The sequence below is a fragment of the Oryctolagus cuniculus genome, chromosome 2 (assembly GCF_051225735.1).
Source record: "Oryctolagus cuniculus isolate XC-2025 breed Fujian yellow rabbit chromosome 2, ASM5122573v1, whole genome shotgun sequence".
Taxonomy (NCBI): domain Eukaryota; kingdom Metazoa; phylum Chordata; class Mammalia; order Lagomorpha; family Leporidae; genus Oryctolagus; species Oryctolagus cuniculus.
This window is the reverse complement of record NC_142868.1, coordinates 46,785,296-46,807,412: the sequence shown is the minus strand read 5'-3', so window position 1 is coordinate 46,807,412 and position 22,117 is coordinate 46,785,296. Positions and strand designations below refer to the sequence as shown.

Sequence of the window (22,117 nt, the reverse complement as noted above, 5' to 3'; positions counted from 1 at the left end):
TGGACAGACGAGACCACAGGCTAGAAGGTGCCACAGAGACAACTAAAAATAAAATGGCCTCATTTGATCTTTTGGGTCTAGAGTTCCGTAAAGAAAGTATCGGTTATATGCTAAATTACCCAGGAGGCCTGATAATTACCCCGTCTTTACCCTAATTTCCAGTGCACTCCTTAGGAGACTGTCCTCGCCCCGGGGAGTCTCACCCCAGGGAGACTACAGCAGTCACGTTATAACGGAATGGGAAAGGTTGCATTTTAGGAAGGTCCTTTAGTAGCATTCTTGCAACACAGGTCTCTTCCTGAAAGCAAGAAATTTTAGGACTGTCCGGACCTCCACGTCGTCTCCTTTCATCCGCCACCCCAGCGGCTGTCCCTAGACCATCTCTGCCGCAGCTTTTCATGTTGACTTCCTGCTTCTTTTTCCCTACCAAAACGGAGGCACACAGGAGGCACAGGGGCAGCACAGAGGGAGGAGGCTCCGGGCGTTGGGATGACAGGCAGCTTTATTGAATTAGTTGCATGCGGGAGCTGTTCCGCCCAGGAGCGAGTGAGAGCGCGAGCTGCAAACGCAGGTGCTAGGGGGCAGAATCCCGAGGGCGGAGAGACTGGCTGGGGTCGGGGTCGGGTGGGGGCCCAGTCTCCTGGAGACATGCAGAGCTCTCTCTCTCTGGGGGGCTGTGGCTCATCTCAGTGGCAGCGGGACGCGGATGCCCCCGTGGGTGGAAGAGCAAGTTCATGTCTCACTCCACTCTGAAAAACAAGGAGGGCCGGGGGAAGAGAGAAACATCAACCGTCAAATCCTCGTCTCCCAGGGAAGCTCGTGCCCTGACGGAAACATACAATCCCCAGGGACATCTCAGCTCCGGCCACAGGAGTGGCCACGTCCACCGGGCGACCCGCTTTGGGCTTCCTTCCCAGGGACCCGGGAGGCCCCACGGGGTCGCCTGGAAGGCCTGCCTACTCACCGCTTCTTTTTGCGGTATTCCTGCAGCGCTTTCTCCGCCACGGTCTCCATGAATTTCGGGTTGTCCCTGGAGACTTCTTCTGGGATTGTGATAGTGATGGGGTCGGAGTCAAAGAGCTTCACCACCACCTCGGTGACACGGGAGGGGGCCTCTGACTCGGAGGTGTGGGAAGTCACCTGGAAGGCGCAGAGCAGAGCTGAGACGCTGCAGCCGACACACACGCGTGCTGCAGCCGGCGTCAGGCCCACGGCCCAGAAGGAAATCCCAACAGCGGGACAGCTTCTGGCTAACACAGATGTCCATGCAACTCAGTAAACAAAACACGCAAATGACCAGCCGAGGGGTGCCCAGAGAGCAAAAGTGCTTGCCAGTGTTTTCTCCGGGCGGGCACTGGCCACACTGGGGTAAATAAGGAATGGGGCGGGGGTATGGGGGGGGAGTTCCCAGCCCCAGAGGAAAGTTTTTATCCCCGGCAGAGAGCAATGTGCCGGTTCATGAAACATTCCACTTGGCCTAGGGGGGGCAAACGACCTTGAGAAAAGAGCACAGTGTCCCTCAGGATCCATCAGGGGTGGCTCCTGGATCCCTCACAAATACCAGAACCCGTGGATGTGCCAATTCTGTCAATACAGTGGCGCAGGACTTGCACAGGACCGATGCACATCCTCCCCTACACTTGAAAACATCCCGAGATGACTCAGAGCCCCTGAGAAGCGGTGCTTGCGACATACACAGCTGTTGCGCTGTGTTGTGTAGGCAATAAAGAAGAAAAGCCTACAGCTCTCTGCTGTGGCCTGGGAATGCAGTGGAGGATGGCCCAAGTGCTTGGGCCCTGCACCCCATGGGAGACCAGGGTAAGTACCTGGCTCCTGCCATCAGATCAGTGCGGTGCGCCGGCGGCAGCGCACCAGCCGCGGCGGCCATTGGAGGGTGAACCAACGGCAAAGGAAGACCTTTCTCTCTGTCTCTCTCTCTCACTGTCCACTCTGCCTGTCAAAAAGAGAGAGAGAGAGAAAAGAAGAAGGAGAAGGAGAAGGAGAAGGAGGAGGAGGAGGAGGAGAAGGAGAAGGAGAAGGAGAAGAAGAAGAAGAAGAAGAAGGAAGAAGAGGAAGAAAGAAGAAAGAAGAAAGAAGAAGAAAAGCCTAGACACACTCAACAAAGACACAGTGTTCCTCTTGATACTTTTGATCAGCAAGTGACTGAATCTGTGGCTGTGGGATTTGTGGAGACAGCCATTGTCCAGGCTCTGCAGCCCTCCAGAGAATCAGCTGTCAGTCACCCAGTCTGGGGCACCCTGTGCAACCTGTCCCTCTCCTGATGAGTATAACGGGGCTGTGAGAGTGGGCCCCACTCGGTGATGCGGCTTGGGTGCCACAATGCACACAACTTTTCTATTTCCTGCAGCGCGTGGTCAGTGCTCCAACAGGAGCAAAGTGCCTGCCTTTAATGCCGCCCTCTCATTTCACCCCTGGGGAGAGAAGCTCCACATCCAGCCCCCAGCATCAGCGCGTGGTTGCCACACGACTCACCGTAGAGACCCGGAGATAGTACTGGTCTGGGCCCTGGGTGAGGTTGGCCAGCTGGGACACCCAGTTAAACTGCTCATTGAGCTGGTCCAGCAGGGACGAGGTGTTGAGCATCTTCCACTGATAGGACTGAAGCAGCTCGTTGTACCTCTTGGTCAGCTCCTCAGCCAGCCGCAGGGAATCGTTCAGCTCCTGCCGCAGCTGATTCTGAGACGGGTTGTTGGCCGAGCAGTCTGCTCGGAGATGCAGAAAACAAGAGAAGGGACAGTTCCAACGGAAATCAGCTCACATGGCTGGCACCTAGCTATGTGGCGCTCTACAAACTGCTAGAAACTACAAACCCCACTGGAACTCACCTTGGAGTTTAAACCTCCATGGTGAGGTAGGAAGAGGGTGGGAACCCAATCCCACTCTCGTGTTTACAGGTGGGGCCTTTGGGAGATGATTTGGATAAAATAAGGGTCAGCCTCCATGTTCGAATACTGGTGACTTTAAAAGATTGGGGGGGGCAGCGCTGTGGTGCAGTATGTTAAGCATCTGCCTGTGGCGCCAGCATTCTATATGGGTGGCGGCTCCTGTCCTGGCTGCTCCACTTCCCATCCAGGTCCCCACTAATGGCCAGGAAAAGTAGTAGAAGATGGCCCAAGTGCTTGGGCCCCTGCACCTATGTGGGAAACCTAGATGGAGTTCCGAGGTCTTGGTCTCCATCTCAACCTGTCCCAGCCCCAACCACTGCGGCCATTTGAGGACTGAACCAACAGATGGAAGATGTCTCTCTCTTTGTCTCTATAATTCTGCATTCCAAGTAAAATAAATATTCAAAAAATAAAGGAAATATAGACCAGGGAGAGGCCAGAGGATTCACATGGGTGCTCCCTATCTCTCTCCATGGGGTGCCCTGTGCCCCTCTGAGACTGCTAGCAAGAAAACATCACCAAGTGCATCCCCTTGACCTTGGACCAGAACTGCAAGCCATAATAAGCCTCTTTTTTAAAAAATAAAGTTCATGAGTCTCAAGTGTTTTGTTATAGTCACAAAAGAAATGGACAAATACAGTTTGTTATCATTTGTAACAAATTAAAGAATTGGACTCAGGAGAATCAAGACACTGCTTCCTTCACGGAGAAACTCTTGCTCTTGGAAGCAATGTGTGCTGAACCAAACATGTGCTTAGTGACATAACTCATCCAGCTCCGGGCGCCAGACCCTCATCTCCTTGGCAACTGGTCACAAACAGTGCTGACCACACTCTGAGAAGCTGGAGCCAGGCTCACTGAACTCGCCCTTCCCAGGAGTTGTTTCTGGAGAGGGGGATCTTACTCTTCCTGTGGCACCCACGGTGGCTGGGGAAGGCGGGCTTTCCTCTAACAAGTCAGTTCTGTTCTGACGTATGCATTAACACTCCTGTTTCACCAACAGTGAGACTGAGCCCCACAGAAGTAAATAACTCACAGTAAGTCTGGAAGTGCTCTGTGCAGCCTGGAGTGAATCCAGGTCTTTAACCACTAAACTCGGGTTCCTCCTACGCTAGGTCTGTGGTCCTGGAACATCGTCCCAGCTCACATTCTCAGCATATCTACAGGGTGGACAATTCTGGTCCCAAGAGTCCATGCAGCAGAGGAGCCAGCCAGAACCCTCGGGCCACAATGCGCGGAGTCCTTGCCTGCCTGCCCCCCTCCCCGCCGTGGGGCTGGTCAGCAAGCTCTGTGGGAGAGCAGGTGAAACAGAAATCTTTCTTTTAGATCCTCGAGGATCTGCCAGACTGTCAGATTTACAAGAGCAGGAAACGACCCACTATCTCTTTAAAAACTACCATTTTCTGGGATGGGCACTGTGGTGTAGCAAGTAAAGCTGCCACCTGCAGTGCCAGCATCCATATGGGCACTGGTTCAAGTCTCGGCTGCTCCACTTCCAATCCAGCTCTCTGCTATGGCCTGGAAAAGCAGTGGAAGACGGCCCAAGTCTTTGGGCCCCTGCACCCACATGGGTGACCCAGAAGAGGCTCCTGGCTCCTGGCTTCAGATCAGCACAGCTCTGGCCATTGCAGCTATCTAGGGAGTAAACCAGTAGATGGAAAATGTCTCTCTCTATCTCTCTGCCTCTGCCTCTCTGTAACTCATCCTTCAAATAAATAAATAAATCCTTTTTAAAAAGAAGAAGAAAACATACTTTAAAAAAAAACCAAATAAATAAAAACTACCATTTTTCTCTCTAGATTATTTCAACAATACCCAGAGGAGGCTGCATCAAATTTCTGTGATTTTGGGGAAAAGAGATCTGCAGGATGGTGCCTGTGATTACTCATCTCATAGAAAAATGTTAGATGCAGCAAGAAACAGGATTACTAACAAGAATCCAGGTCGAAAAGAAATATGTAATGAGGGCCGGGTGTTGGTACAGTGGTTAACACTCTACTTGGGACATGCACACCCCATGTCAGAGTGTCCAAGTTCAAGTCCTGGGTTTGAGCCCCAGCTCTGCTTCCGATTCCAGCTTTCTGCTAATGCACATAGCAGCAGGGGACTACTCAAGACAGCAAGTGATAGTTTAAGTAGCTAGGTCCCTGCCATCTACATGGGAGACCCTGATTGAATTCCAGGCTTCTGGCTTCAGCTTGGTCTAGTCCCAACTATTGTGGGCATTTGAGAAAATGAACCAGCAGATGGAAGATTTCTGTCTCTGTCTCTCTGCTTTCAGTTAAGTAAAAAAGAAATAAATAAGAAACATGTAATGGGCTCTGCATTGTGGCTGAGTGAGTTAAGCCACTGCCTGCAACATCAGCATTCCATATGGGCACTGGTTCGAGTCCTAACGGTTCCACTTCCCATCCAGCTCTCTGCTAATGTGCCTGGGAAAGCAACAGATGATGGCCCAAGGACTTGAGTCCCTGCCACCCATGTGGGAAACCCAGATGGACTTCCAGGTTCCTGGCTTTGGCTTGGCCAGTACTGGCCATTGCAGCCATATGGGGATTGACTTGGAGAATAGAAGATTGATCTCTCTCTCTCTCTGTGACTGCCATTCAAGTAAATAAATAGATCTTTTATAAAAAAGAAAGAAATAAACAAACAAATGTGTAATGAATAACCAGAACTCTTCTACTAAGGAATAATTTAAAAATAAGAAAAGCCCTTGAGAACAGAGACTTGGTCTAGAAGTTCTCCATGAGGGCAATGCTACCTGCCAGGGGCCACTTGGTAAGTTCTGAATACATCTTGGTTTTCTAGTTGGGGGTAGGGAGCTATTGGCAGCTAGCGCATACAGGCCAGGGAGGCTGCTCAATGCTCTACAATGCATAGGACAGACCCCCAAGACAGAGAATGGTCTGACTCAGAAGGCCAACAGAGCTGAAATCGATACCTCCCCATCTAGCATCCCCATGCAGACACCCACTCATAAGGGTACAAGCACCTTAAATGAGAGCAAGTCGACCCGGATCTCTAAAGCAAGGTGACTGCTCAGTGGAGCTGTGATCGGTGACAGAGGAGCTCGGGGGGAGAGCTCCCATCTGAGCCTGGACACCTGTTTCTCTTCTGGCCCCAACGTGACTAACTTTCGTGTGGTGAGGTACTATGTAATTTATGCTACCCTATCATACTTTGATGATAAAAGCCCAAGAACTTTGATTATACACTCACTTAAAACTTCATACTTCAGCCTCTTAAAACACTAGTGTTTATTTTGTAGTGGCCTCTAAACACAGGAGTGAGGCTAGGAATATTTAGCTAGATTCTGAAGGCCTGCCCTGGCAAACCCAAACCTATTAAGTAAGAGCAAAGCCACAGATTGAATAGCGACCTACAAGGTGGAGAAGTTAACTCCTGATCATGGACAACTGTGTACCAGCAACTGCTCTCCGAATCTGTATAGCCATTATTTCAAAGTAGGAAGAACTGAACCTATCACCAGACCTGGAAGGGAAAGTTGGAAGGAAATATCTTCTTTGCCCAGGGACCAACCAGCCCAAAGGAATATTCCTGGGACACCAAGGTACCAGGGCCCTGGGGGAAGAAGCTAGTCTGAGAACAAACCCAAACACTGAGATCTGGACATGGGAACTGTGTGATCCTGCATAGATAGACTCCTCACCCTTTCTGTGACGGAGTTTTCTACTTGGTGAGCTAGGCTCAATGACTACCCCCAACACACAGGGTCATTTGTGAGATGTTTAGACCTGTACCTGACACATACAATTGTTTAGCAAATAGAATTCACACTAAGATGTTGTAGTCTGAGGATGTCTACCACACTTGGCACTTGGGAGCAGAATGACCTTGGAAATCCAAGGCCAATGGCTTTGTTTTTAAACACACAGCAGCACCCACCATGGACTGCCAGTTTTCCAGGAGCCAGACGTGGCGGGAGCATCTCGCCGACTTCGAGACAGCCCTGCCTCTGTACCTGACTTTGCAGACGGGGAACCAGTCTGTGCAAGGCTGAGGACCTGCTCTCAGGCCACAGGCCAGGGGCTGCAGAGCTGGAATCTGAATTCCCGTCTGTCTGACCCCACTGAGGCAGGCGCAGCGAGGCGCGGTGACTCAGGCAGGACCAATGGCCGGGGCCACTCACCCACAGACAAGATCTCCTGGCACTTAGCACACTGGTCCTTCATCCTCAGGCAGCCCGTGGAGTTGTGGCGAATCTCTTTGCACACTGCACGGTCATCGGGGCCTCCTGGAAACACACAAGGGGAGCAAGTCAGGCTGAGGCACCCAGTGCTGCAGACAGGCCCCGCCGATTTCTTGGAAGCCTTCCACGTGACCGTGTGGGCCCTTGAGATGGTTTGACGGTCAGACAGCTGGAATCGAGTTGTTTGCCTGCCCTGACTGTAGGCCTCCTGGAAGTTGTTCCTGGGATCCCTCAGGGGGTGTGGCCTCCCGGGCTACCAGGTCCATCTGAGGCCCCGCCCCCCACCTGCTCACTCACTCAGTTACTTGCACTTCTCTTTGGCATCACAACACAAGTGCTCTGCATTCTTCATGGCTCAATGCTCTTTCCCAGCAGGTCAGCAGACCCCTGAAGCCAGGAGCGGCCGCTCCTCAGAGCCTCCCGACACCACAAGGCTACACCACAAGACGCAAGAGATGCTCATTCGATTCAAAGCCCTCCGGGGCTTTCAATCCATTTCAAGACAATCTTGGCGCTACTCAGACTGTAGCTAACTGGAGACGGGGCTGGCTCACTAAGTGCCAGTGGAGGAACGCACTCAATGAAGTATAGTCCGTTCATGGCCATGTCCAAGTTTGCTTTTTGCAAAACACCTACCCTGAATGCCCATTTTGTTCCAAGCTCTAAGGCCATGGCCATGAACAACTTCTCTAACTGTGAGATGGTTGCTTATATAATTTATTCCCTAGATATGTGCACAAAGCCCCCTGAGTTCCCAGGGCAAGGGGCTCTGACTCTGTAGGAGGAGCCATTGATGTGACAGCCAGCAGCAGCTAAAAATGCTGCCGCCCTGCAGCACTGGGTTGGCCTGGCTCCACTTTGCAGGCTGGGAAACCTTGGATACCTCCCCCTTCACCTCTCATAGTTTCGCTTTCCCTCTCTAAGTGGCAAGAATCCCACCCTCGGGTTGTTCCATAAGTTGTCGGCCCCCGGGCCTTCTTGGCATGAACGAGGCTTCTCTCTAACCTGTGATGAACTCCACGTTAGGAGTCTGATAGGCCGGGCTGTGCAAGTGGACGTCCATGGCCTGCTGAGCCTGGTGAATCATTTCAAAGAAGGGCTGGAACATGTCCTGGAAGTTCAGGGGTCCGTACAGGGAGAGAGGCATGATGTTGCGGACAAGGCGAGACTTGGCATAGTGGAGGGGGGGCCTCCTGAAGTAGCTGAAGGGAGAGTGGTAGAAAGTGTCCTGGGGCTTGTGGGTGAAGAATCGGTCCTGGAAGAGCTCGTCCATGATGCCCGTGGCCCGGTTGAAGCTGTCCTGCATGACGTCCAGGACGTGGCTCTGCTGCCGGTCGTTCTCCAGCAAGGAGTCGATGCGGTCGCCGTTGATCCAGAAGTAGAAGGGAGAGCTCTGGTTCAGGAACTCCTCGAGCTGCAACGACCCAAATGGGGACAGTCAGGAGCCCTGTGGGAAGGCCACAGTCCCCTCTGCCTTCCTCTGGTCCAGGGGGCCAGGCTCTACCCTCGCTGTAACAGTCACACAGCTGACGGTTTAACGCCCAGCAGCTGTCAGGACACTGCCCTTCTCTGCCACCTCCCATGGGGGAGAGTTTAGAGACACCTGGGAGGCCATCCTTGGCCACTGATGACACCACTCCTGCACTGCTGAGGGCCAACTGATGTGCCTTCAGGAAATGGCAACATTCATGGAGTCCCAAGCACTTAAGGCCCAAGAGGAGGCCAGGGTTAATATTAAGATCTAAGAAATTTTTAATTCCTACCACCTAAGTGGGTGCAGGGCTCTGCCACACCACAGAGCTCTTTGTTATGTTATCCAGCTAATCACTGCTGGACAAGAGCCTTGGAAGAGATGGCAAGTACTTGCTGTGCATGCCCTATGTGTCTGTATGCTTGCCAGACATTACCAATCAATCGTGGCACTCTCGGGCCCCATGCAGCCAGCCAGGGCTATCAGCTGCATCCAGAATGAAGCCTGTTTCACTGTGTCCCCCTCATTCTCCACTGACAGCCTAAGTCATGTGTGTAGCTCCCTTTCACCTGGCGGCCAACCAGGCCTGAGCCGCTTCTGCAGACGCGGGCGTAGAACTTCATGCAGGTCTGCTTCAGGCAGGGCTTACACTCTTCCCAGAGGGCCATCATGGTCTCGTTGCACACTTCCGGGAATGCCTTCAGCTTTGTCTCGGAGTCCCGGGTCTCATTTAGGGCATCCTAGAGAAGACACGCAGCCCCGTGAGGCTCAGGCAGAGGCTGCAGGCTCCACCCATCCGAGCAGGGGCTACTCTCCGGGGCCATCCTCCCAGCAGGCCTGCCAGGGGCTGCCCCCACGGGGTGCTTATTTCCAGCCCCACCCCCGCTCACACCACTGCCTCATCCACCTTCCTGCTTCCCCACCAAGCCTGGCCTTGAGCATCCTCACCCTCACGACTCAGCTCCTTCCTAAGCCACCTGGGCGCCCACTGGATCCCCTCCCTCTGACTTTGGCTCTTATACTCCCTACCCCAAGATCACCTCATTTCCCATTCTCTGCTTCTGCTGTTGAAGTGCCATCTCCCAAAGCAGGCCAGGGACTCCTTGAATCTTATTTTTCTTCTCTTGTGACCACACATGCATATAGAATCCGCAGGCTTTCAAAACCAATGTCACATCAACTATCAAAACTCTCTAGCCTGTGTCATTTGATGCAATCATCCTATAAGAATCTATTCCAAGGGATTCTCGAAACCAAAAAGAAAACTCTTTTGACTAAAGGTATTTCTAATGCTAGTAGTTTATGACAAATACATACGTATATATTGTGTGAATCTATATATATATATATATGTAGTCATACATATATGTATTTATATATTATGTAATATATATTTATATTTTACTTATGTATTTTATATGTGTATATATATGTATATGTGTACATATATATATATGAAAATCCACACAGGTGCTCAAAAGAAGGGGACAAGCTAAATTAATTGCATAACAGTAGTATCTCCCCATCCCCGTCAGCAATTTTATCTTCCAACAGTTTCAGTTTTCTGTAGGCAACCATAGCTCAAAAATATTACTACAGTGCAATGAGGAATTAAGATGTTCTGAGAGAGACAGATCACTTCCACATAACTTTTAATACAGTGAATTGTTATAATAGCTCTATTTTATTATCATTTGTGTTGATAACCGCTTACCATGTCAAAGTTATAAATTAAATCTTATCATGGGTATGGATATATGGGAAAAAACAAAATAGCATATGTCAGGTTCAATCCTATCTGTGGTTCTAAGCACTGACCTGGGACCTTGGCATACATTGCCTGTGGATGAGAGGGGACCACTGTCCATACAATGTTTTGGCAAGTGGATCATTGCAAGGGTTGCTTATCAGTTTTAATTGTTAGAGTCAGCATTTTGATATTAAAAATTCATGATTTTGAACATAGCCAACATCAAAAAAAGGTTGAGAAGAAGAGTAGTAAGCGACAGATCAAAGATTAACAGCTTCCTAAAGGTGGGGCATCATCACCCTCCCAACCCCTACCATGCTGTCCACAGCCTACCTTGGAACCCAACCAAGTGAATCTGGGCATCGGGCCCTAGGCCAGGGCTGTAACAAAACCAGATCCAAGATTTCACCCCCTGAAGCTTTGAAAAGCAAATAACCCTTCCCTTTTTCTGAACTGCAGGGCCGGCATCAGCTGACAAAGTGCTGGGAGGACCGCAGGTCGCCATGGCAACCCAGCAAGGCACCCTGAGCTCCCCTCGGCAGGGCGGGCAGGGCAGGGCCGTGGTCACCAGTCCAACCTCACCTCCTTATTCTTCTTGGCTTCCTCTAAGACACTGAGCAGCGTCTTGCGCTCTTCGTTCGTTTTCTCTATCAGAGTCTTGATCTCCTGCACGCCCTTGACGGCATTCTGAATTTCCCTATCGATGTACTTACTCCCTTGAGTGGACATTTCTGCAAGACAAGGGCAGGAGGTGCAATGAGGAGAGAGGAAGAGATGGCGTTGGGCATGTGAGCCTGGGACTCCTGGCATGGTTACAAAGGCCTGTGCAGTACAGGGAGCGTCCAGTATGAGAGCCCCTGGCCCCTGGCAGGCAGCCTTGCAGCTCCAGCCTTGCTCTGAGACCAGTTCCCATCATAGGAGTCATGGTCAACTCCAACCTCCTGCTCAGAAATGCCAACCACAGGAGCTGGCACAGCCTGGAGAAGGGGCAGCAGTAAGGCTGGCCACTGCCCTGCAGCCCTGGAGAACCAGCTGGGCCATGGAAAACAATTCTTAAGAGGGGAAAAAAAACCATGAGTGCACATTTTGATGCATCACAATATAAAAGGTTGAACCAAAACTTCTTTCTTCCAACGCTTGGTAGCCAGCAACAGGGATGGGATGATGAGTGAATGGCACAGTTCCCCCAGGAGACTGAGATCAAGGCTCAGGACCAAGCAGTGAGACACCAGATCACCCAAGGACTGCGCACCCGGTGCTTACCGCAAGCCAAACGCTGCACCAAACCCTTCATGCGTGTTTGACTTAAGAAGCCTATCATTACGTCCATCTCACAGGTGGGCTAAAAAAGCAGTGCAGTGAGGGAGGTGTTGGGCAAAGAGCCCAAAGCATCAGTTATGCAGGATGAGTCAGCCCTGGAGGGGCCTTTCATTACACTTGACATTCACTGAGAGAATTGGTCTTTTTTTTTTTGAAAGGCAGAGTGGACAGTGAGAGAGAGAGAGACAGAGAGAAAGGTCTTCCTTTGCCATTGGTTCACCCCCCAATGGCTGCCGCGGCCAGCTCACTGCGGCCAGTGCACTGCGCTGATCCAAAGGCAGGAGCCAGGTACTTCTCCTGGTCTCCCATGCGGGTGCAGGGCCCAAGGACTTGGGCCATCCTCCACTGCACTCCCGGGCCATAGCAGAGAGCTGGCCTGGAAGAGGGGCAACCGGGACAGAATCCGGCGTCCCGACCGGGACTAGAACCCAGTGTGCCAGCGCTGCAGGCGGAGGATTAGCCTAGTGAGCCGCAGCACTGGCGAGAATTGGTCTTAAATGCCCTCACCACAAAAGAAACATAGTCACCTTACTGGGTGACGGATGTGTGAGTGACGTGAAGGTGGCAGTCATTTCATGGTGTGCTTGTGTAGCAAAATGTCACATCGTGGACCACAAGCACATACAACCTGTCCCGCACACCTCCATATAAAGCTGGTGGGGGTTTGGATCTGCAGCCAGGGAGTGGCAGGACAGACTCACACCAGGCGTGACCGCCAAGTCTGGGATTTGAATGATGACCCCGCAGAACTGGCCAGCCAGCGGGAGGAGGCGGGAGGTTTCAGGAACGGGGGGCCTCCACACTTCTCTGTCTCCGCTGTCTGAGCATGGCACACGCAGCCTATTTTCGGGGTCGGCGCGTTGAGGACACACAGCAGAGATGGATGAAGATGTAAATGGTCCTTCCAGGAGGAGGCCTGGGGGCTGGGCCAAGGGGACTGAGAAGGGAACAGCTGAACAGAGCACTGCAGCCAGGAAGTGCTTTGGAAATGTCTGCACACCACTGGACGTGAACTTGGCCACAAAGGGCTTAAACCAGAGAACTGAGGCACAGAGGCTCAGAGAGGGGCTGGAAAGAGGAATCTGGGTCCAGGACACAAGACGCAAATTGTCTAACACTTGGGGCCAGACAGAGGAGACTGCACGAGGGAGGCGCGGCTGCCCTCAGCTGGCCCAGTGCGCTGCAGCCCTAGGACTCTGTCTCATGCTTGCTCTGCTTACCCTGCAGCTCATTGTCGGAGACCAGCTGGTCTCCCAGGACCTGCCCACGCTCCCAGCTCAGCAGCAGCCCCACACACAGCAGCAGAGTCTTCATCTTGCCTCCTCCTCCTCGGATACTGGGGCCCAAGAATGCCTCTGTTGGGAGAGAACAGGAGATCGTCACGGTAACAGCTGGACAGCTGCTGCTTTCCTGCCCAGCCCGCTGCCTACACAGGGGCACGGAGAACATGTTGCCTTGGCTGTCTCCTCGAGCAAGGATCCATGTGGTTTTATCCATGAGTTAATTAGGAGGAAAGACCAGGCTTGCCCTTGACACTTTCAAAAGAAAGTGAAGGCAGGCAGTGCAGGGAGGAACCACAGGGCAGCTGCACATGACAGAAGAACCAAGAACCCTGGAGCTGCAGGCCAGCACCAGGCAAACCTTTTCCTCCCCTGGAGTAGCTGTCCACGCCTAAGCAAAGCATGCCAGATTACTGCGTCCTGGCCTCAGCCTCCAGAGAGGGTACCCATCATATCAGACATCCAGAATACTCATCTGCTCCTCCCCCATCCCCCCTCAACTGGGACTGCATCCCAGGCCCAGCCACATTCCCCTACAACGTGCACAGCTCATGGTTGCCCACAGCAGACATTACCAATCAAGCACAGCTCTCTGCTCCCTGCACCACATAACCATGTTCTCTGAGAGCCTGAGGCAGTCACAGCCAACCCTCTGGGCTGGCTCATGAAATTAAATCCATCTGAGGCTTGAGCCAGGCTGCATGTGGATTCAGGGGTGTCAATAAAGAGTGGAGTGAAGAAGGGAGGACCATCCTCTTCAAGGAGTAGAGGGGGAGAGTGAAGGAAGTGAAAGGTTCTTTGGTTTAAGAGTTAACAGTGAACCTGGGGCTTTCGATGCAGGCATCCAACACTGGAGCACCAGTTTCAGTCCCGGCTGCTCCACTTCCAATCCAGTTCCCTGCTAATGCACCTGGGAAAGCAATGGAAGACCGCCCAAGTGCTGGAGCCCCTGCCACCCACGTGGGACCCTGGATGGAGTTCCAGGCTTAAGGCTTCAGCCTAGCCCAGCACTACCCTTTGCAGCCATTTGGGGAATGAACCAGCAGATGGGAGATCTCTCTCCCTCTGTGTGTGTGTGTGTGTGTGTCCCTCTCTCTATGTCACTCTGGCCTTCAAATACACAAAAATAAATATTTTTAAAAGATTTTTATTTATTTATTTGAGAGGCAGAGAGAGGGAGAGACAGAGAGAAAGGCCCTCCTTCTGCTGACTCACTTCCCAAATGGCAGCAACATCCACAGCTGTGCTGATCCCAAGCCAGGGTGTCCCACGTAGGTGCAAGGGCCCAAGGACTTGGGCAATCCCCCACTAACTTCCCAGGCCACAGCAGAAAGATGGATCGGAAGAGGAGAAGCCGGGACTAGAACCAGTGCCCACATGGGATGCCAGTGCCGCAGGCAGAGGATTAACCTACAGTGCCACAGTGCTGGCCCCACAAAAATTAATCTTTAGACAGAAAAAAAAAAAAAAAAAACAAAACCAGGGAACCCAAGAAGCAGGCCGGGCTTCCCCAGGAAAGTCCCTGTAGGAGGACATGCCCGTTTGCTTACAAGGTCCCTTTTACAAGGTCTGTTCCCTCGAGGTCTGCCAGGGTGCTCCTGCGCTCGGCCAGCTGCCCCGAGCCAGGGGACATGGGGCCAGAGCCCCAGTCTTACACAATGGACCCATTCCCAGAAGCTGAAGTTGTTACATAAAACAGAAACCCCTCCTCCTGTGCCTCCATCCCCTCCTCCCCGAACTGCTTATCTAGGCTCAGCCATTTGCTGCAGCAGAAGGCCCCGGGACATGGGATTCCCTGTCCCGAGATGGTTCACAGCCCACGGCTGCTCAGCCCAGCAGGCCCATCTGGACGGTGATCACACAGTAATAAGGCCGGCCTCTGAGGAGACGTAATCAGTGGCTCAGAAGACAGGAGCAGCATGGGAGCAGAGAACGGGTCAGTGCCTTCTCCAGCAACGTGTGGGCAGCCAAGCCAGGCACAGCTGCGGGCCCACCAGGAAGGCCCCGGTCTCGTGGGCTCTGCCCTAGCTGCTCACTGAGGCCTGAAATGCCTCCAGCAGGGACAGAGCCTTTGTCACGCCCGACACCCTCTGACATCGGTTCCAACCAGGAGACGGGGTGCTGGGCCCTGAGCAATGGGCAGACAGGGCAGCCAAAGGCAGAGCCCTGGAAGCGAGCGGCTGCTACATGGTCTGCCACTAGGAGTCCAGGGTCCTTGGGATCAAGCTCACGGCTGGGCAAAGGGTCATCCTCTGGCCCAGTCTCAAAGCCCAGACAACATGGGATGCCTCAGGGCCTCAACAGACTGGTCACAACCCGCAGATAAGAGCCCAGCCATCTCAGCTCCCAGTCCAGTATCTTTCCTTGACACCAGCCACTTAAACCTATGAGCCCTGGTTTCTCCATCTGTAAAATGGACCTAATGTAGACCTCAGGAACATGAACATATTCTGTAAACACAAGGGCCTTATATAATCATAGTAAGTTCTGACTGACTTACACGCCTCTAAACCAGACTGAGGCATGACCCTCGGCTTTGGCAAGATCTAACTGGTGTTTCTGGAGAGTAGTAGGCAACCTGCAGCAGGCACAGGGCCAGGTGCCCTCAGAGAGCATGGCTTTGTCTCTGTGAGACAAGGGGCTCCCTTTTAGAGCACCTGACTCTCCCTGAGGCCTTGTGATAATGCTGGTGTGGGATCGGAACCCGCCTTTCTCGCAGGCCTGCCGTGTGGACGGTGCCCTGCCATGTGGACGGCGCCCATCTAAGGAGAGTGCTAGAACACCAGCTGCCCATCCCGACTGCCCACCTCGACTGCCTCACTTGTCCGCTCGCCCTGTCAGGGACTGGCCTGGACCCTGGTGCGGACCGCCATGCACAACCAGGCCAGGCCAAGGTCACAGCCCTCTTCTCCCCACTGGGACCACCTGGCCTGGCTCCTTCCAGCCAAAGGCCAACTCGGGCAAGAGGAAGGGGAAGGAGGACGAGGAGAGAAGATGGCTACTCGGAGTGCAGCTTTGCTCTGCACCAGGCACACCCTCCCCGGAGCCTTTACACTCGGCAGCCTCCTGTGGGGCTTCCAAGGGCCACCCCCAAAGCCAGAGGTCCCCCAGCTAAAGGCTTAGAAGCCTAAGAAAACCGAGAGGGAGCTGGAGGGAGGAGCAGGCCTGGGGAAGTACAGAGTTTCCAGCCTGAGGCCCAGATCCTATACTACTGCCCCCCCACCATGTGGAAAGCTAAACCCCAAAGAAAGCAGACAAAAGCTGTCTGTCACCTGTAATTCCTACCATCTAGGGGCAAACATTAGCCTTGTGGTCTGTTTCCTTGTATTTTCTATGCACGTTTATGCAACCAACTCCTTTCTATCCCCTGCCCTCAAGTATGCTGTAAAAAAAAAACACTTTTGCAACATATGATACTCCATTTTCTGACGTGCCAGAGCTTGGCTTACCATTCTCACAAGGTCAGGCATTTAAATGACCGCAAATATCCCACCAGTTAATTATTACTATAACTAACACTCCCAGGAGCATCCTTTTATCACATTTGTGCCTACTTTTAAATTTTTTTAATTCAAATAAATATCCTTTATTAAAGAAAAAAAGGAGTATCATTAAGTACCAAAACTGGATGTTGTTACACTGACTTTTAAATTCTTAACCTTGCTCTTTAAAAGCAAAGCAAAACAAAAACCATAATAAGCTTATGTTTCTCACTAAACCCAGAAATTCGGAAAAGTCAAGGGCTTCAATTCTAATCCCAGGTGAGCTAACTAGCTGCTGTTTAGGGCTGGAGCCAGAAGTCCTGAATCTCTGCGGGCTTTAGATTACCATCTGTGAAATGAGAAGGCGGCACCGCTGGCTGAGGCCTGACGGAGCTTGTGTGACTTTGCTCTACTGCATCTCAGGTGCACTTGAAGAAGCAGAAAAAGTAGGCTTTATGGGGCTGCAGTGTATACTTAAACCCACAGCATGGTACTTACAACGCGCCCTCCGGAGTACTACAGAACCCAGGAGAAAACATGATGACTCATGCACGCAAGCCAGCAGCCACAGCTGAGGGCTCGGCACCTCCACCGCGGAGATGCTGCGGGGAGGACCCCCGCGCAGGCCAGCCCCGCCACCGGCAGGGCGCCGCAGTCCCCCGCAGTCCCCGAGCCTTTGAAAAAAGAGGATCGGTACACCTGTCCGATGGACGGCCACAAAGCTGTGATTACAGCCTTACAGCCAATATGCACGGGGACTCCCAACCTGCGCGCCACCCGCAGCCATTCGTCCCCCGGCTCGGCTGCTGGGGATGGGGCTCCCATCACCTCTCCTCCTGGGCTGCCCCGGCTTCCTCGGAAGCGCGAGCTGTCACCGCTCCCCACCTGGCTGCCACCCCCGGCTGCTCATCTGTCTGTCTCGGGGTGGCTCGGTGCAGGGCTAGGAAATACGGGGACGTCTCACCGGTCTGCAGCGCCGGCGCTCGTGCGCTCCTCCTGGCGACGCCGCGTGGAGAGCCGCGTGAAGCGCCGTATTTATAGTGCTCGGCTCGCGTACACCCCCTTCGGGGCTGGCTGCAAACCTGCATGACTCACGCCCAAAGAATGCCGTAGAATGCGCGGGGAGCATTCTGGAAGCGGGGTGTTGGGGGGGGGCGCCGATGCAGCAACGGGCGAGGGGCGCCGGGGGGCGCATGGACATCGCGAATGGCGAATGGCCTGGGGTGTGGCCGAGTACCGCTCCCTGCTCCCCGGAGGCTCAGCTAGGCAGCTTGGGGCACCGCGTCCCAGGAAGGAAGAGCTGGCCGGCCCTGTGTGCATCCTTAGAGGGGGTCCACTGCCCTCCTGGCCGCCCCCAGTCCGAAAGATAATCTCTCAGTTCTCCGGCCCGTTAATGGTTCACATTAAACACCGCTTCTCTTGTATTCCAACAGGACAGTGTCAAGAATGGTGCTGGCCTTGGACTTCCCGGGAACACATCAAGTATTGAAACGCCAGCGCCTGCAGCCATCGCGCTGACCTGGTGGTCCCTGGAAGACCCGCCTCTCCTGGAGGAAACAGAAATGTGTTTGGGAATTCACAGATCAAGTTTTTTGGGGAAGCAGAGGCCTCTCCTGGCTCCCTAATTCATGGAACCCAAGCAGTTATTATCCCTGTGCATCTGGGACCCAGCCAAGTGCAGTGGACTTTGTAAGGATGGGGCTCGAACAGCCTTGAACGTCTTAATAGCTTCTTTTTTTTTTTTTTGGACAGGCAGAGTTAGACAGTGAGAGAGACAGAGAGAAAGGTCTTCTCTCCGTTGGTTCACTCCCCCCAAATGGCCACCACAGCCGGCGCTGCGCTAATCCGAAGCCAGGAGCCAGGTGCTTCTCCTGATCTCCCATGCAGGTGCAGGACCCAAGCACTTGGGCCATCCTCCACTGCCTTCCCGGGCCACAGCAGAGAGCTGGACTGGAAGAGGAGCAACCAGGACAGAATCCGGCACCCCAACCGGGACTAGAACCCAGGGTGCCGGCGCCCCAGGTGGAGGATTAGCCTAGTGAGCCGCGCCGCCGGCCCTTAATAGCGTTTTACAAGGGTGCTGTGTTTTCCTTCCACTGGGGGCCCTTCACCGCTGCATCTGTGTGCAGAAGGATCCAGGAGGCTGCAACTGCCCAGAGTCCCTCCTGCTGAGAGAGGAGGGGACAGGCGGGGACACTCGGAAGGCCCTAAGGTGCAGCTGCTGCTTGGGGAAGGAGCTGAGCTTTCTACTCTGCATCCCCAGGAAGTCTGAGCTCCAGGAGAGAGGGCGATGCTGACAGGGCAGTTGCTATCATGCTGTTGTTGCTGCTGCTGTGGGGGGTGGGGGGGTGGGGGGATGCAGATGGACCCCCAGGGACAGGTAGCTTGGTTTGGGGCAGGGCTGGAGTGGGGGGGGGGCAGATTTGGGAAACCATGCAAACCAAACAGGCTTAAAGAAGATCAGGATTCCAGCGACGGCTGCCTTCTCTTCACGTCTATGGGGGCACAGCCCACGTGCCAGGGGCCACTAGGCCCCTACCTGTCTGAAGGAGGCAGGATGGGGGAGCTGCTTGGTCTGTGAAGAAGTGAGACAACTGTGGGCTTGGGGCACAGAGGTCTCCTGGTGGGTTGATGGGACCAATCACTGCCCTCAGGCCTCAGTTTCTGCCCTCTGCACCAGCAGGAATCTAGACATCTAGACTCATTTCTCAGGTCCCCTTCAACCTAATCTGAAACAAGGCCAAGTGTGAAAAGATCCTCAGCTCAGAAGAAGAAGAATGGGGCAGGCACTGTGGCGTAGAAGGCTAAGCCTCCGCCTGCAGTGCCGGCATCCTATATGGGCACCAGTTTGAGCCCTGCTGCTTCACTTCTGATCCAGCTCCCTGCCGATGGGCCTGGGAAAGCACAGGAAGATGGTTCAAGTCCTTGGGCCCCTGCACCCATGTGGGAGACCCAGAAGAAGATCCTGGTTCCTGGCTTCAGCCTGGCCCAGCCCTGGCTGTTGCAGCCGTTTGGGGAGTAACCCAGCAGAGGGAAGATCTCTCTGTATTTCTTTTTTCAAATAAATAAATAAATAAATAACTCTTTTAAAAAGAAGAAGAAGAAAAAAAGTGCTGCAGGAACTTGAGGCTTCACTTCATTTTTCTTGACAAAAGACAAAAAAGGGAGTTCTCAGTAGCATTATATGTTCTGTGGCCCCTGCCTCCTCCATAGCATATCAATGCCTGCGGTCAGAGAATTGTTTCTGAGCCTCGCTCCTTGTAACTTTTGTGTCCTGCAGCTCCCTGCGCATCCGGTTCAGGAGGCATACATCTTCAATAGATATATTTTTAAAAGTTGGACTTTGGAGGTCAGGCAGGGAGATCTGCCTGAGTCAGCTGAAGCAGGAAACTGGGAGGAGAGGAAGATGGGATTTGGAAGAAAATAGCATGATTCACAGCCATGAGTGTGCCCGGGGGGAATGAGCACTTGATTACTTCCTGCTACTAAGTCAACAAGGTTCAGAAGATTAACCACAGAGAGAGTGAAGTTTCTGAGAGTGACATAAATGCATCACTGAATTTTTAGTAGTATTCTTTTTAAGGATTTATTTTATTTATTTGAAAGACAGGCTTACAGAGAGAAGGTAAGAGCTTCCACTCATTGGTTCACGCCCCAAATGGCTGCAATGGCAGAGCCTGGGCCAGACAAAAGCCAGCAAGGTGGTACCTCCATCCAGGTCTCCCACAACGGTGGCAAGGGCCCAAGGACTCTAGCCATCCTCTAGTGCCTTACCAGGTACATTAGCAGAGAGCTGGATCGGAAGCGGAGCGGCTCGGACTCAAGCTGCACTCTGATGTAGGATGCCGGCATTATAAGTGGTGGCTTAACCCCCTGTGCCACCATGCTGGCTCCCCTGGGTTTTTAATTTTCCAAATAGACCATACAGGCCAACTGGTTCAGTCTCTGCAGACTGCTGGATCCCTGGGCCCACACCAACCCTCCTAGCAGGTCGTGGTCATTCTGCCTCTGTTGGAAGCACCTCTAGTGAAGCTACTGATAGAACTAGGGGCTTCTTTTGTTGAGTTGGTCTGGGTCCTGTACTGGCTAACCTCAAGCCCTCTGCTGGCCTCTTGAATCACACAGAGAAAATGCAACCCGTCTCTCCTCTGATGGCCCTTCTCCTGTGGGAGACCCTGGGCTCAGCACTGAGGCTGCCAATGCCAGGGGCAGCTTGACACACAGAGCTGAACAGGACTACCACTTCCCTGCCCTCAACCTCCAGATCAGCTTTTATCTAGATGCTGAGTCACTCGGCTGATTCATACAGAATTCATCAGCATTTTGGCAGGTGCTGCTGTTGTGTTATTTTTCTCCCGCTGTGGACTTACTCAGCTGGGCTTAGGGGTTAGCATGATCTCTTTTCCGGGAGAAGTGGGGGCAAATGGGAGGGCAGGGAGGGGACAAGCAAAGAACTTCCTGTTTGTCTGTTTCCCTCTTTGTACCTTGTCCACCGTCTCTGGCTGCGCAAATATCTCTGGGCCTGATTTGTTCTGTGTTGCCCACCCCCGGCCCTTGCCATTGTCCACCTCAGCCCCACCAACACAATGGCTCAACCCCCAGTTATAACAAGCACAGACTGGAAGCAGATCAGAGCAATATCCTGTGGTCTAAATTAAGAACCATTCTCCAAGCTGTAATCATTTAATGGGTACATTCAGTCAATCACAGGTTCATGATAAAATCATGGATAATAAAATCGTGTAAAATAAAATCAGCCCACAATTGATGCAGAGGTATCCTGAGTGCTTTTTCCTAGCCTCGTCCCTGCATCAGTTGGTTTCCCTCAACTTCCCACACAGTACTTTGGGGAAAAAGTTTTACGGTAGCCAATCCCAAGTGGCTTATCATGTGGCTGGATAAGTAGACAAATGTCACCTAAATTACCTTTACTGCTACTATATGCTCTTGATTGGCTTTGGTGTCCGTATTATGCTCCCAAGTTTCTCAACTTTGTTAGCTCCAATTTTAAAAATAATGAGCCTTCTTTAAAAACTTGATGGTTTGCCACAACTGCAATGCAGGTCAGAGTTTCAGTCCTGGCTGCTCCACTTCCTAGCCAGCTTCCTGCTAATGCAGTTGGGAGGGTAACACAGGGTGGCCCAAGTATTTGGGCCCCTGCAACTCATGTGGGAGACCAGGTGGAGTTCCTGGCTTTTTCCTATTGCAATCATTTGGAGAGTGAACTAACAGATAAAGATCTCTCTCTCTCTCTCTCTCTTTCTGTCTGTCTCTCCCTTTCTCTGACACTGCCTTTCAAATAAACAAATAAATAAATCTTTTAAAAAAAAAAATAGACGCCCCCCTCCCCAAATCTGCCTCAGGTCAAATCTTTTCCCACAGAATCTGAACTGTTAATGTGACTACTATTACTCCTACTGATAATATTAATATCCTAAAACTATTTCAGACAGTGGTGCTCAGTGAAACGACACAGTGACCACACAATGGCATCACCTGGACAGCTTTAAAAGTGACAAATGCCTGAGTCCCACCTCCAGAGGTAATTCCTGAATTAACCTGGCCTACAGCACCAGGACTTTTTAAACTCTGCAAGCAAAAGCAGCAGACATTAAGGACCATTGCATTGGGCTTTGCACATTGTTGACCCATTTGATTCTCACTGCATGTCGTGTAATTGTGGAGTATGTGCCTT

The 22,117-nt window shown here is 52.4% G+C and overlaps 1 protein-coding gene across 3 annotated transcripts; it reads right to left on the bottom strand.

Annotated features, from left to right (window-relative positions):
• Positions 1 to 484: 484 nt before the first annotated feature.
• Positions 485 to 17,433, bottom strand: CLU (clusterin). Of its 3 annotated transcripts, none has more exons than XM_070067796.2 (9): positions 17,251 to 17,433; positions 12,881 to 13,015; positions 10,923 to 11,071; positions 9,160 to 9,330; positions 8,125 to 8,533; positions 7,060 to 7,164; positions 2,494 to 2,723; positions 965 to 1,140; positions 485 to 749 (listed from the first exon to the last, which is right to left on the bottom strand). In XM_070067796.2, exons 2-9 carry the CDS (start codon positions 12,972 to 12,974, stop codon positions 740 to 742), a joined length of 1,344 nt encoding a protein of 447 aa, XP_069923897.1. In that variant the 5' UTR covers positions 12,975 to 13,015; positions 17,251 to 17,433; the 3' UTR covers positions 485 to 739.
• Positions 17,434 to 22,117: the final 4,684 nt, after the last annotated feature.

What these genes read in the sequence shown, in the direction of transcription:
- CLU (XM_008273913.5), bottom strand. Translation starts at nt 17,332, where the DNA reads ATGAGCAGCCGGGGGTGGCAGCCAG. An exon ending in CTCCGACAATGAGCTGCAGG is followed by an intron (nt 11,072 to 12,880) that starts GTAAGCAGAGCA and finishes CTTGTCTTGCAG; the next exon opens with AAATGTCCACTCAAGGGAGT. An exon ending in TAACGTGGAGTTCATCACAG is followed by an intron (nt 7,165 to 8,124) that starts GTTAGAGAGAAG and finishes GTGTGTTTCCAG; the next exon opens with GAGGCCCCGATGACCGTGCA.